The sequence below is a fragment of the Colius striatus genome, chromosome 4 (assembly GCF_028858725.1).
Source record: "Colius striatus isolate bColStr4 chromosome 4, bColStr4.1.hap1, whole genome shotgun sequence".
Lineage (NCBI taxonomy): Eukaryota > Metazoa > Chordata > Aves > Coliiformes > Coliidae > Colius > Colius striatus.
The window spans coordinates 67,500,020-67,519,818 of NC_084762.1; the positions used below are offsets into that span (position 1 = coordinate 67,500,020).

Below are 19,799 nucleotides of genomic sequence, written 5' to 3' on the forward strand. Positions count from 1 at the left end.
TTCTTGTCCCAGTAAAGCAAACATGTTAAACTGCTTTTTGCCAAATGTGAGTTTCCCTACAGGTATCCATAAGGATATTGTCAGCGTCTCCTCCTTCTCACCCTGCATTGCCAATAAATTTGTATTTAACACCTTTGTTGTAAAAGTAGCACGTTTGGACTTAAAAAAAAAAACAAAACTCCACAAGGTGGAAATGAATTTTAAATTGCATGTAGTACCATCTTCATTTATCTACTCTTAGTGGAGTTTTCAAGCCTTCTCCAGTTATAGCTATAGTCATTAAAACGGAGTGTGAAGAAACACAGCTAGTTACTGCCTGTCTTACTATTTTCTTTTCTAGTTGATAATCTGCTAAAAATGTCTACTGTTTACAGCCATGATGCATCCTACAATTAACAATTTACCATGATGAAAACAATAGTACAGTCAGCATCTCTTAGTTTCCAGTTCATAAAAGCTCAGTTATTCTAATTCATCATAGTCTTAATGTCTGTTTATAGCTTTTTATCCTTGAATGTGTTTTTAATTTGGGCCTGGTTTTTGGAGTCCAAGTATCCTATCCTCAGGCTTCAGAACACAACTGTGAAGTATTGCTTATGCTTTACAGAGCTGACCATGTTGATTCTTAAGGAGACTTGTATGTGATATCCCAATGGCTTTATGAAGCTACCACTGGATGATTTTCAGGCTAGATAATGCTGTGTCACATTGTGGGTAGGGTGTGGATGAGGGGAAAGGGTAAGAAGGACAGGATGAAAACCAGCCCTTTTGTTGATCAAGAGGACTCCCAAGGGATTTTATAGGGGGTTCTTGAGGAGTTTAATTCAGCTTGCTGTAGAAGCAACTACTTTTCAGAAAGTTACAAGCAGCAGCTAAAGCTCTTAACAGAAACGTAGCACTGGTCAGAGCTTTTCTCATGACTGAGGGAGCAGCACAACACAACTTCGTCAGCACTTTAGAATAAAGAAAGGTAACTTTGTATTTGAAGAAATCAACATTTATGGGCTTACCTGGACAGGTATATATTTATTGTGGGGATAAACCCTACCTGACTGGGAGTTACAAATGTTAAGAAGTAAAATAGGAAAATTACAATTTTTTGCTTTTCCCTGATTTTCCATGTTTCTGTGACTGTCAGATCTTCCTGAGCTCTCCAGCTGATACCCTGATTGAAAGATCAAAATTGCTTAACCTCTTTATTTGCTCCATTCTCTACATAACTTAGTATTGAAAGCTTCACAGGGTTTTAGAAGTCATCTGTAAGAGAGTACAATGTTCAAGGGTCAATCTCTTCCCTATTCATTAAATTTACTCCTTCCAGGTGTATCTTGTGAGGTATATCCTCGCATTCTCATGGTGAGTCACTGACCTTGCAACTTTAAGCAATATTGTGCAAATTACTGTTTTGTTGGATCTAGTGTGGTTTGGGTGGGTGTTTTCTTTTGTTTTTAAAAAAGCAGGGTGTATGGGTTTGGGAAAAGAAGGCTTGTGTGGTGCTTACAGATCTTTTCTGCCTGAAACTCTTTTTGTCTTGGTGCAAATGAAATGCAAGCAATACATTCATTTTTGAAAAACTATCAATCTAAAGTGCTGATTTGGTCTTTCTGGCTACCTTATTTATGAACTGGTGAAGATGGTGACACCAACTGCATGAATAAAGAAAACGAATCTTCTTGATCCATTTGTGGTGCGTAACTCCAGCCACATAAGTTAGCTGTGCTATTTCTTCAGGTAGTTTCCCTCTTGATTGTAAAAAATGTAGCTCAGTAAGTCAAATCTAATTAATTTTATCACTGTTGAGCAGCGAAAGTGGTTTTCCTCCAAATATATCAGTTCCTTTTGGATTGTAGTTGATTTTCAGGGTAGTTTGGAGCTTTTCTGAACCATCTTGAAGATTAGGATGCAACTTGCTTTAATAAGCTTTTTCCAGACGGTAATTGCCCTAGAAAGTAAAGTCTTGTTTTTATCCAAAGCCCTCTTAACTCCTATGTGCTCGTCTTCACATACTTTTCTGTTCTCATATGGTATTTATGAAGCTAAAAGACAGCTAAAGGATTTTAAAAATATCCTTTGTGTCTTCACTGACATATGGTACAAGAAAATGTTAGGTTTCTTATTTAACATGCAGGTTTTGTGCATTGGTAGGCCTGTTCTATTGACTTGTACAACCATAACTCGCTGTGAGAGTACCCATAGCTAGAGTGACTTTCTCATGTAAGAGTTTTTAGAAGTATAAACAGATCGATTGCTGTTCAGTTACTTTGGGCTTAAAAGTCTTAGTGTATTGTGTGGGTTTGGGGTACTTTGGTTTCTGATTTTTTTTCGGGCTTTTTTTTTTTTTGGTGGCTAAGTAGAACAGATTTTAGGTGGTATGTTGTTTGACTAAAAGACTCTTCCTTCAGATTCTCTGTCTTTGCTGAGTCATTTTGCTCACTATCCAACCATTTATTCTTTGTATACATTTTGGAATTCTTGTGTACAGACCTAGAGTTGTTTCTTGGAGTGGAGGAGAGTGGCAGGCAGGCAGCATTTCTTACTTGTGCTGGTTTCTGGCAGGTATCAGTAAATACATCCAATTAGAAATGTGTTCATAGTATAGGAAGCTTATACTAAATGTGGACTAGCACAGCAAGCTTATACTATGTGTTTACCCTAAAGCTCCTTGTGGTACTTGCAGTGCACATGCTTTGGTAGCAGTACAGCTTTCACAGACAATTTCACTTTAACCGCTAGCTTTCATCAGTGCAGCTTTGTTAGTTACAGACTTCACCCTGTCATACTGGGAACAATGGAGTGGGGAGTTAGCAAGATTAGAGTTGCCATTTGTACAGTGAAAATGTAGCCACAAATGCAGAACTTTAGTCAGTCACTTCTGATATTCCCAGGGCTCAGGAGAGTTTGAGGGGACGTGATCTAAAGCTGGAAAAAAACCTGTATTGTTAAGCAGCAGTTGTCATTTGTGGTCAGATCATGTGTAACAAAAGTATGAGCTGTGCAAAGTTCTAATTTTTTACATGTATGCCTGCTTGTGACTTGAGTTGTTCCCTTTCGGGTGTAGTGTTTCGTGTTAGTCTCTAAGGAAAACATAACACTAGTTATGGTTTTTTTGTCTTACTATGCAGGGTACCCAAGAAAGTATCTGGTTTGTTGGTTTTCTTTGGTTTTTTTGGTGTGGTATGTTTTTTGTTGGCTTTTGTTTTGCCATTTGTGTTTTGGGAGGGATGGGGGTTTTATTTTTTGTTTTGATATTTTTACAGATTTATGCCTCTGTTTTGTACTTCTCATTTTCTTCAAAGCCGATTGTAAAGACAGTATTTTTTCAGCATTTATTCCTGGACAAAGTTAGGCTTTGGCAAAGTAAACCTTGAATTAATGATACTGTAACGCAAGTTCAAAACAAGGGTTTGGTCAGTTATGCTACTGCTTCTAAGAATGCCCACAATTAGAGAAGCTAAAGTGAAATAAAGATCTCATTAGCATTTTCTTTAAATTCTTGTAGCATAAAAAGTTGTTTGGACCAAAACAATCTCTACACAGCAATGGTAGATGTGCTAACACCTTTACAAAAGAATAAATACAAATGAAGACCTATACAGTGAAATCAGTGATCTTTGATCACAATAGCAGTTCTCTAATGCTGATGCAGAAAGAAGCTGATAGCTCTAGGGTTCTCTACCTAGTAAAGCCAAAATGGGAATAAGCGGAATTGGATGAGTTTTTACTCCCTGTTTAGGGAGAAACTGGCAACTTTAAGTACAAGTCAAAGTTACTTCCTTGATTGTGTTCTATAGTTGCTTTTCAGAGTTAGGAAGAAAATAGGAGCAGAACATAATGCCAAGACAGTTAATTTGGTTGATGGTTTTGTACTGTGTTGGAGGATCTTAATCCTAAGTCACAGTCAGTCTCTAGGATTTTCATGCAGCCTTTCAGGGGTATATCTCCTTGAAATTACTGTTTATATTAATGTTTTAAATGCAAGACTTGATGAAAAAGGACATGGGAAATATTCATGTTAGCAAGTCTATGAATTCTCTTGAATATGTTAGTTGAGGAAGCTCTTGAGGTCCATCTTAAATTGATTTTTTTGCAATATTGCATCATCTGGCTTTGAGCTCACAAAATAGTCCAGAAGTGTATGGATAAAGTATTTTCTTGACAGTGAAGTCAAGAAGGGATATTTTCCTGAAAATAGCTTACTGACTCTCATACTGTTTAACATCTTTGGTGATCAGATGGTAGGACAGATGCTGTCAGCAACTTGGCAGATAACATCAAACTGGTGTGGATGGTTGATAAGCTAGAGGGCAGGGCTGGGCTATTGTTCAGATGGACCTCAACAGTCTGTAGGAATTGGCCAACAGGAACACCCAAGATGCTGTGCAAAGACAAATGTCAAGTTCTGAATGTGGTAGTAACCACCCTGTGCATCATTACAAGCGGAGTGCTGAGTGTCTGTCTAGTTAAACTCTGGAAGAGAACCAGGGGGGTCTTTGGCAGCAAGCTGAACAGAAGTCAGTGCTGCATCATAGGAGTGATAAAGGCAGACCTCATAGTGATAGTGTTAGCAAGAACATTGTCAGCAGGCTGAGTGAAGGGATATTCATGAGTGGCAAGATCAGATTTGAAAACTTGTTCCCAGTTTAGGGCAGCCCAGTACAAGAAGGATGCCAGCAAGCTGGACAGAGTCCAGTGAAAGAGCACTACAGTGGTTAGGGGGACAGTGTGTAATGACAGACTGAATTTATTTAGTATGGAGAAGGCTGAGGGATCTACCTGTGGTCTTCTGCCATCTTAAGGCATTTATAGAGAAAATAAACCCAGATGCTTTTACAAGTTGCACAGTAAAAAAAAACAAGAGTCAGTTGTTGCAAATTGCAACTAAGGAAATTAGAGTTGTTTATGAATAAAACTGTAGACCATGAGAGCAGTTGTGTTGTAACAGATTGATTAGAAGGTAAGTGGAATCTCCCATTCTTATAGTGTCGTGGTTTAGGCCCATCAGGGAACAAAGACCACGATTAGCCTCAAGTACCGAAGAGGCTGAGAATTGCTCAAGGGCAGGGAGGGCTTAATTGCCGCTTAAGGTTCAGGACAAAACAGACCAGGCTACTCGGTTTGGGGAAGAAAAAAAAACAGAAAATAATTTAATGCAACATCAACTAAAACATACCCACAAAAACCCAAAACATAACCAAAACGAAACAACACAGAGGAATACGTCAATGAAGAGTCCAACCAGCCTTTTTAAGAACACCTTCCCGCCACACCTCCCCTCTTCCCGGGCTCAGAGCCCTGATCCCGGGGTTTTTACCTTGCCCCCCCCTGAACGGTTCGGGGGGGCAGGCAGTGGAGGTCTCAGTCAGTCTGCTCCCAATAGTTTCTGCCGTCTGTCCCTCCTCAGGACGGGTGAACTCCACACCAGTCCTCCCTGCGAGTCCGTGGGGTAACTCACACACATGGCAGCCCTGCACGGGCTGCTCCGACGTGCACCCATTCCAAAGGCTGCAGCTCCTCTCTGCCTCTCGTGTGGGGCTGCTCTGCGACGTGCAGGCTCTCCAACACGGCCTGGGCCATGGCCGTCTCCCCACACAGTCCCTCGCCCGTCCGGGCTCACTCACATGGAGCTGCTGGTGGCTCTCAGTCCTGCCACGGATCTCCACAGGTTTCAGGGGCACAGCTTGCATTCTCGCCACGGCTTGCAGAAGGGTCTCCGGTCTACTGCTCCTCCTTCCTTCCTCCTCTGGCTGAAGGGTCCGCGTGGTCGCCTCCATCTTGTATCCCTCTTACACCTCCTGCCTCGCATTTCAAATTCCCGTCCCCTAAATAGTGATCGCAGAGGCGCCAGATTGGCCCAGCCGGGCCGGAGGTGGGTGTGAACCCAGGAGCCGGGGGAGGGTCCGCAAACTCTTTACCGGGTCTTCACTGCAACCCGCTCCCCCTGTTACTAAGCCAAAAGCTGCTCCTTGCTAAACCAGAACATATAGGTACTTAAAAATTGGCAAGGACTAAAGCAACATACAGTCCAGCTCTGAAGTTAGCCCTGCTGTGAGCAGGAGGTTGAACTAGGTCACTTTCAGGGATCCCTTTGGACCCAAGGTTTTGTTAGAGTCTGTCATAGTCTCTGAGATCATTAACTCCCTCACAAATAAATGATCAGGATGAAGAAACCACTTACTATCTTGTGTTTCAATGATGTAGACTTTGCGGGCAGAGATCAGCACAACAGCATTCTAGTGAGAATGGCATCACTTTCTCAGGGAGGTGTTTTTCAGGGAAGGTGTGGCAAGCAAGTTGAAAATGCAAATAGATTATATGTTTGGCATCAATTGATGGTTGTTTGTCAGGGTTACTTGGTGAAAGATCTGCCTTCATAGTGAAGGCAAAAATCATGAACGAGAAATAGTGAAAATTAAGAGTGGTTGTGAACAGTGAGTATGAGTAAGATTGCATTGGCAAAATGTCTTTGTCCAAGCCTTCTGTTGCAAGAGGCAATTGAGAAGTAATGTGCTTTGCCCCTTTTTCAGAAGCAAGGTTAAAAATGTGAGTAATATGCTAGGAGTGAATGGAGTACAATATATCTTCTTTCCCTCACATGTCTTGTATGTCAGTCTTGGCAGTGCTGGTTTTTTATGTCACGTTACCTAACATAAGCAACAGATCCAGCTAAGAGCAATGCAGGTTGTATCATTAGATTACCAATGCTTTCTTTGAAGTTCTTGAGAGCTATGGCCTCATTGCTTCTCTTGCTTTTAATTGGTCTGAATGAGCAGTCAATGTTAGAAAATCTGGTAAAGAAACCACCAATATTACCTTTTCTCTTCTTTTGGCACTACTTTTAGTGTTACTATGTCTAAAGGAAACAGAAGTCACATTCATTACGGACAACTGTAACTAATGCTAAGTTTTGTCTTCTCCCTCAGTGCACCGTATGCCCATATCCCTTTCTATAGTGACCTGTTCAATGGCTTCTGTCATTGATCTTCTCATTAATCTCCTCGATCATCCTCTAGTCATTAGTATCTCCTTTTCTTCCCCCAAAAAATCCGTGTATTTCTGATTGCAGAAAAAGAGCAAAACTTGGCCAACTAAGAATGTTTCTGCTTGGATATGTTCTCACTTTCTGGCAATGCTCCCCTACATCTTGACTTTGAAACTGAAAATCAATGTGTCTGTTTGGTTATCCATTTTCCTGAGAGCAAACACAGTAAAACATGAAATCTTTTCATAAAGTATTTTTTAGTTTTGTAAAAGTCTACACAACCAGTTCGTTGTATTCAGAATATGTTTACCTCTTCTCAGATTAACGTCTTGAACTTTGGTGTTTATAGTCAATCAGCTTGTTTGTATTCTGATTTTTATTTTTAGGATCAGGTTCTAGATAGAAGCTTCTGCACCATGCATGGTAGAAGAGTGGATAGATTTTGGAGGATAATTGACACTTGAATTATTAACTTACATGTCTTTTAGGAATTCAGTAAACTGTAAAAAGTTATCCTTAAGTCAGAGGAAAGTTGTGGTCCAAGATACAGAACATTATTCCTTCTAATTACCCTCTTTTTTTTTTTTAATGATATTTTTCCTGGCTGTTTATATTTCTCCCTTTGCACTGCACCCCCATTCTACCAGTACAGATGTATATGTAGCTGCTATCAGTCTCCTATTGAAATCGTTTGGGTTTAATTTGACATGAATAGGTTAGATCATGACTGTATCTGCAGTTTTGGAAGCAGGTTTCAGGAGGCGGTAGCCTGGGTGGGAGGAGGAATGGGAGATGTGAGCCTAAGGTGTGTGTAACATTCTTAGTTACAGTGAGAGCTTATCTGACTATATGTCTGTGTGAGGAAACTAGTAGAGGTTTGGTATTGTACTTCCAGTTCCCAGGCTACATGTAATTCATCTTTCTTGTATAGATGAGGCATTAGACATTAAAAATGTTTTTTGTTGTTTTGAACATGTTGTATGTGTGCTTAATCTAGAAAGCAGATTTTCTAGGTCAACGAATTATTCTAAGAATAAGTACTAGGTTTAATTATGATCTGCTTAGTCCTATACTGTGCAGAGACTCAAGTGTCTGTTTATCTCTTGCACTATCTATGCCAGTGTTCTTTCATGTTATAGCAGGTCTTCTCTTCAAATTAGAGGTAGATTCAGTAGCTAGTATCTACAGTAGACTACAGCTCTGAAGTTTGTTTGGCTCCATGCTGAGCCTTATGCTAAGATGGAATGAAGTTGGAACACAAAAAGTTCCACTTAAATGTAAGAAAAAACTTTCACTGTTCAAATGAGGGTGCAGTGGAACTGCTGCCCAGAGGGGTTGTGGGGTCTCCTTTCTTGGACGTCTTCAAGACCCTCCTGGACATGTTCCTATGCAACCTGATCTAGGTGACCCTGCTTCTGCAGGGGTGTTGGACTAGATGATCTCTAAAGGTCCCTTCAAGCCCCTACCATTCTGTGATCTAGACCTATGTAGGGATTTGAGCTCTGAACTTCCCTCAACTTCAATACCAGCTGTGAGCATAAATGTTCATAAGGAAACTCCACTTATGTTCTCTTAGATCAAGAAGAACTGTCAAAGTGATAGTATTGTAGATGTGCTCAGCTTGGTACAGCTGTTACTTACGGTCAGTGTTTTTGATGCTTAATTTGGAAGAAGCTATGCAGCATTGCCTATACACAGCATAAACGTCACATCTGTGAGCAGTAAAGGCTTGGTCTGCTGATCTGCTGCTCATCAACTAGAGACAGGATAGTTCTATTAGAGAGGAAACCTATAAGGAAAAGATTCTTTTTAACAGGTTATAAAAGTTGGTTTACTTTTAATTTTTTATTTCTGCTAGATTCAGAAGCCTGCTTTAATTTGGTGATCTAGTACAGTTCTGGGCAAGAGAAAAGATGACAACGGTGCTTCCTCACTGACCCTTTCTTGTGTATTCCAAAAAGAAGATTTACTGCTCACCTCAAAGGAATGTGTAGTTGGCATGTCTATAGGGTATCTGTGTTCTATTCCTTGAGCAGTTGTGATCTTGCTGGAGTCCATAGCTCTGAATTAGTTTAAGGAGTTCTTTCCTGTTTTGGACATAACAGCAGCTATTGGAGTCAGTAATTAAAAAATATTTTCCTCATTACTTTGTTTCTTAAAGGAGAGATTTATTCCCTTCCACCTTCTTCCTTGCTATCCCAAAATAGCTAGATGGATGAGCTAAAATACTGGGATTTCTCTTCCTTCATCCACTCAAGCTCAGCTTTTTAAAAGCTCCACTGCAATACTTAATTTGCATAGTTGTGTGATATAGCTTTGCTTATCATTTGCCATTGCCTAAGAAATAGGATAGAATTAAAATCTTCCTATTTTGTTCATTGATTTCCTGTTGTCTTTTGTTGCAGAAGAAACCGCTACTTCCAACTGTAACACCTGAGCAGTAAATTAAACTTCCGTATATATCTAATGCTTGTGAGGATTTGTAGTCTGCACTTGTTCCCAGTTAGCAGTAAGCTGCAAGTGTTTCAGTACTCAGCTTACTGCTAGCTGCACGACATTCTGGTTTACACTGTGAGGGTGTTTCCTTTCCTAGTAAAATCCTTAGAATGAGCAGGATAAGGACAGTGGAAGAAAAATCTTTGGATTATTAAAAAGTACGATCTCAGACTGGAAAGTATAAATGTATTTATGTTCTAGGAAGCGCTTCTCAAGGCTTTTCACAACAGGGACGCTGGGAATCCAGTATGAGGACATGGGCACCATCCAGACAAATAAAAGGAAATCTGCCAGTTTCCACTGCAGTCTGTTTATTTAACAACTCTGTGCCTGTGAGGGAAGTAATAGATCTATGAATTCATGTTTTCCAACACTCCTGTCTTGGAGATTTGAGGGGGAAGATTGATTTGCACTCTTCCCAGTAGAGTCTGCCCCACAAGCACAGTTTTGTCAAAGGCCTAGTGCAGCTTGCTTGTGTACTCTTTATCGTTTTCTTCTCTATACTGTGTAACAGTGATTCCATATTGACTCATGCAACTCTTACTTGTTACAGAAGTATAGAATTAAACAAGCAAAGATCTTTTGCAGTTAAGACGCTGTTCAATTCTGAATGATTTTGTTCTTTTGAAGAGGAAAAAAGCTACAAAACCATGCAAACTGCATGAAGAGTTTGTCTAAAGACCAAATGTAAATATGCAAACTAGGCTTTTAAGCTGGTATGTTCCAAGTAATTATGGTCTCTTGAATTGATGTGGTTGTAGAGTAATGAAGATGATTATTCAAAAGAAGGATTTAGACATAGCTGTAGGATACTTTATATAAATAAAGATATTTAAAGTAGTTTATATACCACTGAAATATTTTAAGACAATAAGGAAATCATGCCTCTGATAGGAAATGTTTACTTTTACACCAACTAAACTGCTTGTGGTAGACCAGATGGAGTCACTGCACAAAGCAGTTGCAAAGAGAATCGAGTAGAAAACTTTTTAGCCCTGTTGTGGTGATAGTGAGGGAATAAATATCCTTATCGTTAAAGTTCCTGTAGTATGAAAAAGGCTTTGATTTTTTTTTTTTTCTCAGAATGGGGAGAAGAAATGGTGCTGTGGGGAGTAGTTCAAACATCTAATTTCGTTTCAGGATTGAAGGTGATGTGAAAAAAATATATTATAATTACTACTTTAAGGTTTGTAACCATTTTTGTCATGGCTTAAAATGGATAAATGTTCTGCTAAACAATATGGCTGATGAAACCTGGGAAGCTAAAGTAAGTGTGTCTGTAATAGGTACTTCAAGTGACTTCAAGTACGGTCTGCTGCCCGGTACTTCAACTGACTTCAAGTATGGACTGCTGCCGGGTACTTCAAGTGACTTTAAGTATGGACTGCTACCGGGTACTTCAAGTGACTTCAAGTATGGACTGCTGCCAGAATCTTGGCCAAAAGACGCCTGGGAAAATGGCAAGTATATCTGATGGAGAGGATGGGTTTTTTTTCCCCTCTGATAGGGGTTCTTTATCTGCTGTGTCACTGCTTGTAATATTTGATTAATTTGTTTAGAGATTTATAAGATTAAGTGTTTACATAATCTTCCATATAATTCGCCTTTCTGGATAGTGTAAATAGGAGTACCTCCTTGGAGGGAGAAATGGGAATTCAAGCGTATGGAAAAGTAAAAACAGAATGTGATTTATATCAACTCTTATTTTGTGCCTGAACATGAAGATACCTGAAGTTTTAAACAATTTGAGAGCTCTTCCACACCCCTCTCCTGCTTAGTAAGCTAACTACAGCCAAATAGGCTTTGAAATTGAATATTTGGATGATGAAGATACAGCATTGAATATAAGTTTAAAAGTAGATGTTGGAGCATTTGGAGCATGCTTCTTTCTCACTATTAAAAATAATAGCTTCATTGCAGTAAAGGTTTTGGATTCAATGCAGCGATCACTAAAGATCTCTTCAGTCAAACTTACATTACATAACCTCCCCTTTCACAACTTATATGCCTTTCTTAATAGTTCAAGCAAGCAATTATCTGCAATTATTTTTCTGCCTGAGAACATACCAAAAAAACCACCACATCGGAAATAGCTACTGCTAAATCCTTAAAATGCATAAAGTCTTCAGTAAAAAGAGGATCTTAGGGATTGGGTGGTAGTAATGCCTACCTCTTCTCCATAACTTTGACTTATTACTGGGATGTGGTTTATGGTTTACTTCTAAGTATTTTGGTTTTTACAGTGGAAGAAATTATGGTCATGAGAAAGTGAACTTCACTAGCAGGCAGGGGATTATAACTTGGGTCTTAGAAAGTATGCCTGTTAAACTATTACATTCTCATAAATCTTAGAGCCCTTATGTCTGCCTGTCTGTCATACCCCTGTTTGTGTGTAAGACTGTGTTGACATGCAGTTAAAATGAATGCTCCAGTATACCAAGGCTAACTTTTGCATATTAGCAAAACTGAACTTTTGAAGCTGGTAGGAGGCATTTTAGATACAGGCATACGGGCCCATGCATGTATTACGCGATTACTTTTACTTTCTTCCTACTAGTATGAATATTAGAAACACTTATGCCTATACTCATGTAGCCATAGCCAGTCCTTTTGGGATGCTTCTAGATGGTTATGATCATATCTGTAAGTTATCTTGCCTGTAGTAAATTGAGTCAGTATCCTGTTTTCAAAATAATCCTTGTATTCCTGTGTGGCCTTCTGCCTAACTGACACAACATCCTGTGCATTTCTGTTTCACACAGTAATGGACAGTTGTAGTAAACCTGTTTTGCACATATCCTTTGAGCAAGCTACGTTATCCTTCTCCAAGGATATGTAAATACCTCTCTTCCATCATAAGGAGGAAGTGGGATATTGCTACTTTCAGAAGGTTTTTTTTCTACTCTGTTTCTACTATTAGACCAAAATAGACTTTGGGGAGAGAATATCTAAGATCTGAACCAGTGACTTTCCTTTTTAGCTATTTCAAAATCATGCTACCTCTTACTATCCTACTCCATTTGTCAATATTTGTTCTTGCTTAGTTATACTTTCTTTTTTATTTGTTTGTAGAGTCAGATCTTGGCAGGCACTTTCTTTACACAATTCTAATTAGAATACTGGGAGAGAGGATTGTAACTATCTAAACACTGCAGACGTAGATGTTTTCTAATCCAGAATAAAGTGTTTTCTGGTGTCAGTGACCTCTAGAAAATGGAATACTGCTAACTTGTAGAGCTAGCTTACTCTGATTCATAAAATAAGACTGCTTTTCAATGAATTGATCCTGCATCTGTGTAGTAAAAATTACATGGTTACGAGTAGGTGTCTTTCTAGCAAGATCATACATGCAGAACCTACCATTATTTGTGGTTTCTGCAGGCAGGTATTGTTCTGATGTGGCAGATGAGAAGTCATGTGGATGCTTTATTGTTTTGGCACCTGTTTGTTTTTGTGCACCAGGCAGAACGTATTGAAATAGTTTTCCTTTGTTTCATCATCTTTTCTCCCAATGGCTTATTATCTTGTAGGCGATTCCTCTGCTTTAATCATGAACAAGTTGAAGTGTCCACACTGTAATTATGTAGCCAAATACAGAAGAACACTAAAGAGACACTTGCTCATTCACACAGGCGTGAGATCTTTCAGTTGTGACATATGTGGGAAACTGTTTACCCGAAGAGAGCATGTAAAGAGACATTCCTTGGTAGGTAACCTCAAGTGTGTGTGTGTGTGTGTATGCACATGTATGAGTGGGGTTTTATGGGTTTTTTTGGATGTTTTGGTACTTGGGAGAAACACTCTTATCTCTGTTGCCATAATGGAAATTGTTTTCTCTTCATCTAAAACAGATGAGGATAAACATCTCTTTGTAATAACAAATTCTTAATGTAACATGCAGTATAAATTAAGACAGTTGCTGGAATTCTTATAGGGATCATTGCAAGATGATTTTCAAAGTGACATGATAAAGAGATGTGGTATATGTAAGTATTCTGTAGATAATCAAAAATAATTTTGGCTTAATGTTACTGCAATAGAATGGCTCATGTTCTTGCTCTGTAATGCTGCATCATCATTTTCTGCAAGGACACCGTGTTAATCAGCAATTGCACAATATCGTGGAGTAGTTCTGAAATACTTGAATTTAACAACTAGACAAAGCTATAGAATTTCTTTAAATATTTAGGAAATAATTAAAAATATTTGAAATGCAGAAAGTAAATGTCCTTCTGGCTTGCACTGGATCACTATCGTAATCAGCAGTTTAGCTTACTGTGTCCTGTGCATGTTGCATAACTCAGGATTTGAGTTGAGCACTACTCGTCCGAAGATCCAAAGAAAGTATTATCTCTGTTGAGTATTTCAGAGGTACTTTGTAGCTAGTCTGTAAGGAAATTAAGGCTACTATTTACTGTATAAAATCAAGGTGTATTTTAGGGGAGTAATAAAAGCAAGATCATATTAGTGATAAGGTAGTAACTTTTTTTTTCTAATTTTTTTTTTTAAGTCTTTTTGCAACATGTTTTGCAGATAGTCAAAATAGATTAGTACACATAGTGAGGTAAACTGAACTTTTAGCTCTCTGTTGTGGTGGCTTTCCTCAGTCCTTTGAGAACCAGTAGACCACCTGCTTCCTCCCAAAGGTGTTCTGTTATTCTCCATAGCCGCCTCACACTTGGTGTTTTGTTCCTCAGTAAGTAGAAAAAGTGATTGTGAGCTTCCAAGTTTGAATACATGTGTGGAAAAGAGCTTTTGTTGTGAAGTCTTACTAACTTCCCCTTCTAGCTTGTGCTATCGTGAAATGAATTTGCTATTAGCCAGTAATATTATTAAAAGGAAATGATAACCTGAGTCATATCAGGATATAATTCTAGAAGCTGTTTGTAAGACCAAGGTAGTAATTTTCAGTGTCCTTGAAACTGCTCCACTAGTAGGAAAGGTATATGTTAATAGCTCCTAGGTAAATTTTAGAACCAACATCTTTGTTGTGTTCCACTGGACTTCTCATTCTAGATACACATCTTTCCACACTGCTACTGCTGCCATTTCTCTTCCTCCCATATCACCTGGTGAAGACCTAGTGCCTGAAGGGCATAATACAAGAGTATTTATGATGTTACAGAGTCGCAAGGACATTTTGTTCTGTAGTATGTGTAGGTGACTGCAGTGATGGATGTGATGATGGCATGGGTTAACTCCGTGGCTGGGCCGGGGAGGTCAGGTTATTATCACCTTAATGGTGGTGATGCCACCAGTGTCCTTGCTTTACCAGAGAATATAGCAACAGCGACTTGCTGTTGCTATCAGTCAGTCTACCAGGAAGGGTAGAGTGGGACTTCAGGTTTCTGTCCTGCTGTATCTGACCAGCTCTTTTAGCTGAAGATACTTTACCTTCCAGGAAAAGTGATGGAGTTAGACAGTGTGAATATAGCTAGAGTGAGCTCAGCCCAGGCCTGTGTTCTAACTGAAGTGCTCTCACTGTCAGAGGTAGAACACACAAGCAGATGGGGGCAGGCACACCCCTTCAACAAGCACCTAAAACATTTTGCTTTGTGTGAAATGTCATAGTCTAGAGGCTGATGAAAGAACAGGCAATATCAGCTGTACAGATTATACAGCAAGACTCAAGTAACTATTTGTATCTTGATGTAATTTTTTTCCCCTCATCTGGTTGATAGTTTCTGTTTTGGCCAAGATGGCAACTTTTTCAGTGTGACCTTAAATGAGATACTTAAGTACATGCTTGTAGGCTGTTGTGGGATCATCAGATAGGAGTCTGTAACTTTAATTTTTTCCAAGATGACAATTATTATGTGATTACTGAATTCAGTTACTTGTATGAGTAACATACTCCCAAATTCAAAATTAAATTTTCTATTTAGTCAACAAGCCTTATAATTTTACACACAAGCTCACTCACAGAAGAGGACACAGAATTCACCAAAGGGACCTGGAAAGATGATGGTTTGGTTGTGTTGCAAGGCAGGTGTTGTGGAAGGAAAATCTTGCTCTTAGAATTCCACCAAATTTAATAACTTCAGCTCGTTCTTAATGTATCTAAGGATTTAAAATTGTAAAGGCAGTTTTCTAAATGAGATACAATGCTATGTGCAATGTAAGTGCTTATACTCTTCTCACTGCCTTTCAGCCTTGTTCTGTGGAATAGTTGTAAAATGAGTGCTCACCTGCCCATGGCACAGGCAGCTATTGAGCTGCCTGCTGAACAGTAAGCAGGTAGTTTGGCTGTGGGCAATAGCTCCTGTAGGTAGGATGGATCTCTAGTAGTATGTCTCTATCAGCACTGTGGGGGTATTCTTGGAAGAGGCAAAGAAAAAATATTTTTGTATTGGTTGGTTAGTATTATTTGTAGTTTTATGTGCAAATGTAACCTGGAATGTGTGAGTTGAGCTGTTAAAATCTCTCTTCCATAGGTGCATAAAAAGGATAAAAAGTATAAATGTATGGTGTGTAAGAAGATTTTCATGCTAGCAGCCAGTGTTGGAATAAGACATGGATCACGACGTTATGGAGTTTGTGTAGACTGTGCAGATAAATCTCAGCCTGGAGGGCAAGAGGGAACAGACCAGGTGCAGGACACAGATTTCCCTCGGGATGAAGAATACGAGGAAAATGAAGTGGGAGAAGGTGACGAGGAGCTTGGTGACGATGTGGAAGAACAGAACGACCAGTCTCGGTGGGATGAATCTGCAGAAGTTTGTATGCCTTTGGATGACTGACGGAGCAATATGGCTTCAGAAGGCTGCCGACGGACACTACGTGGATTGACTATTGGAGTTTTTGGACTGAAGGCTTGCAAAATATGGTACAGGCTGGATGGTAGTTGTGTTGCTGTGAAAAATGTAGGGTCAAAGCCTTATAGCAAAAAAGGATTATTAATTTTTTTATTATATTTGCACAGGACTGTACAGCATACAACCATTTGGTTGAATTATACAGAGTCCTCACATCTACAGTCAGTTATCAAAAGAAAAATGTATTTTTTATTATTTATAGGATATAGCTACTTGGGTCCTATTCAGACATAGTAGTAACTGTACTTATGTTAACACATTCATGTGTCTGTTAATATGAATGAAGAAAACTGCAACTTGGTATGGAAGTACAAAGACGGCTTTCCCAAATCCACTTGTACTTTGTCAGTGAACCAGTGAAGCTAATTGGGGCTAGTGGCTCTTGTTTCCACAAGTATGTCTTTGCCATACAAACCTTACCTCTCCCGTACTCTGATAGGTTGAAAGCCAGTCATTTAAATATGCATCACAGGTAATGCCAACACCATATTTCAATATGGTTTTAAAACTTTAGAGTCTATGCTGGCAGGTGGTATGGGTGATAAGCACTGGAGAAGTTAATAATGGCATTAATTTAGCGTATATTTCTTCACAGTTTTGAATTTTCAAGAATGTTGTTAGCGGTTTGTCATTTCCAAAATGATCTCGCAGAAGAAATGACCAATAATGAAAATAACGGACTGATCAGGGCATGGGTAACTCTTCTGGCATTTAGTCAAAAAGAAATAGTTGTGCTGAAGGGTATTTGATGTAATAATGTTTCCTCCTTCCTCTAAGGTCCCCCTCCTCTCAGACTTTTTTGACTTCCCTGGTGTATACCTCAGCCCCACAGAATAAAAATTCAAGGAATGGAGAAAGTGTCATATTAAACAACTTTTTGGTTGGTAATTTCTTACTTGTCCGGTTTTTGGCTAGTTTGTGATGTGAATTGGACACTAGGCTGTTGTGCCCATGGTTCGTCATTAAAATGAACACAAACTATTTTTTATTCTTTTGTACTTCCTGGGTTGTTGCTAGTGTTTAATGTAACCAACTACATTTAACTTGTTGACTTCATTTGCTGGATTTTTTTTTTAAAGAAAAACAGTAAGTCCAAAGCAAAATAATGCTCTTTTGAGTTGTCTGCTTTTCAGGGTGATATGCTCCCTACGCTCTTTACTTCAAATTTTCTAGGAGGCATTGAAACTTGAATTTTTGTAGCCATGTGGATTTTTTTCCTAAGCTTACAATACTGTACCAATGATTTCAGGCCTCTTTCTTAGGGAGGGGAGGGCATTACACCTTCATCTTAAACTCCTGTGTGTTGCCTAGCCTAAGGCAAATCAATTCAGGCAATCATTGGAACAATACATCTATGTATGTCACAACAAGTAAATATGCAGAGCATTTATCATGACACATAGCTAGGCCAGTGTGATAGTACTGTATAAAAACCAATTGAGGGTCACCGTATTTTTCAGCTTTGTTAAATTTTAAAATGAATATATTTTTCCTTATTTTATATTGGGTAACTAAATTATGCTAGTTGTGAGGATGACTTTGAACTATGCTTTGACGGACAGAATCTTAATGGTGCTCCATCCGATCCAAGTTGGTATGTATTTAAAGAGACAAGCTTTACTGTTGTCCTTCACATCGATAGGACAGTAACGTGTCAAGACATTGTTTTTGCTGATTGAAGCTGAGATAAGTTTGAACTACAGTTATATGGGAATTAAAATGCTTTTTTTTATCGTCCACTTGTTTCATTGGTAGTTTCCACATCATTGTAAACCTGACAGACAATTAGTTTTTTGTGAAAGGGTGGGGTGGGTGGGATGCCTTTTTTTACACTGAAGAATACATTTATTCTCATTGTTCTAGACTGAAATGAGTAATGTGTAATTCTGGTGGGGTCCAAAGTAGAAATTAGCTGAGCAAAGATGATATGAATCAAAAAGTATTTTAAACATTAAAGTAATGTTCTGCTTTGTGAATATGTAAGTATAGCATAAAGATTTTTCCATCCCATTTATCCCCTTTAAAACCATAGTTTACAATTGGTAGATCTGTCTATATATATAAATATATATATATCTGAAATTCACCTAAATCTGCTTTATTAGAATACTGCTCACTTAATGCTTAGAAACTGGACCTGGCTATACATTCTTAATGTATTTTCCATTTTTTGTTTGTTTTTGGGTTTTTTTTCCTCAAGATATGAACTTATTCTCTTGGAACTAAATCTTCTTTTACTACTTAAGTCATTTATGTATATCTGGTAAATTATGACCAAATTTGTTGTTAGATTGCATACAGTAAATTGAAATATACACTTGGTACACTACAGAATTGTTGTGCTTTTGTTCTGGTTATATTTTGAAAAGCAGGCTTTAATAGAAACTAGTGTTATTTATAAATATTCAGTTATTATTCACTGGCCTTAATATTCTGTTGCATTGTGACAATCATCATTTCCTTGTTAATACTTATCTGCTGGCTTTTAGAAGTTGCATGTAATTGCCCTTGGCAGGATCAGAAGGGAGAGGGGTGACTACTGAAATGCGATACTAGCTCTTTGGAGAAAGACTAATGCCCCTAAACTATTTTCCTTAATTAAGGCACACAGTCCTTAATTTTGCCTTCTGATGAAGTACTGATGGCACCAAATGTCTGAGATTTGCTTGTTCGGTGCAGTATCACACAAGTAGTTTCACGAAAAGGATCATGTGTGTTGTAAAAAGCAGAGTTCTGCTGTTGGGGTTTCCCCCTTTCTGTGGGCATTTGTTTGTGTTCTGGTCTCTTCAAGCAGTGTCAGTTATCTTTTTAGAAATAAGCATACAGAGCACTCTCTGGCAGGGCACTGTAGTGCAGGACAAAATCAAATCAATAAATGGATTCACTTTGATTAGAAGTCCCTGTCAAAGTAGATGTGATATAAGGAAGACAGCTTAAAATGGATTTGTCTTACACCGGTGTTACTACAGTGCAATTGCAAGCATTTTTCATTTGTAGTGTCAAACGCATCTTGCAGGAAAAATGACAGGTTTTTTTTCAGTTTTGTGGGGCATTGTCATAGTTCAGTTTGCAGACCAGCTTCTAGTAAAATAATTTTTGAAACTCAGAAATGATACTCGATTGCCAAGACAATGATGCACTCTTACGTCTTAGAGTTGCAGGAAGTTACTGGTCCTCATAGTATATACCCTGTTATTTTTGAGATGCACATACTCCTGCAAATGGAGTTTTTGGGTGTCACTACATGCCCCTCTTCCTTCTGAAGAGACTAAGCATTGCCAGTGAAGAAAAGTTTGGAGCCAGGACGCTGGTCTTGCAGGTAGGCTTCTAGTTGCGGGTCACAGCAGTAAAGTTCTTAGCAGAAGATGCTTTCTTTGTCAAGCTTTAAGTTGGTAAGGCTTTTAATAGGATTTTCTTTAATGAGGCCAATCTCTGTCATTTGCTTGCTTTGTTTCACTTGACTTTTCTTGTTCTTGCCGCTCAGTAACACAAGTCTCCCACCTACTCTA

At 38.8% G+C, this 19,799-nt stretch overlaps 1 protein-coding gene across 1 annotated transcript in view; it reads left to right on the plus strand.

Moving 5' to 3' along the window:
* Positions 1-18,093, plus strand: part of ZBTB10 (zinc finger and BTB domain containing 10) — a 30,984-nt gene extending 12,891 nt beyond the window's left edge. Inside the window, exons 3-5 of the mRNA XM_061995832.1 lie at positions 10,762-10,935; positions 13,006-13,181; positions 15,910-18,093. Coding sequence (XP_061851816.1) covers positions 10,762-10,935; positions 13,006-13,181; positions 15,910-16,215 — 656 coding nt within the window. The 3' untranslated portion in view covers positions 16,216-18,093. The remainder of the gene's footprint in view (positions 1-10,761; positions 10,936-13,005; positions 13,182-15,909) is intronic.
* The last annotated feature ends 1,706 nt before the right edge of the window (positions 18,094-19,799 follow it).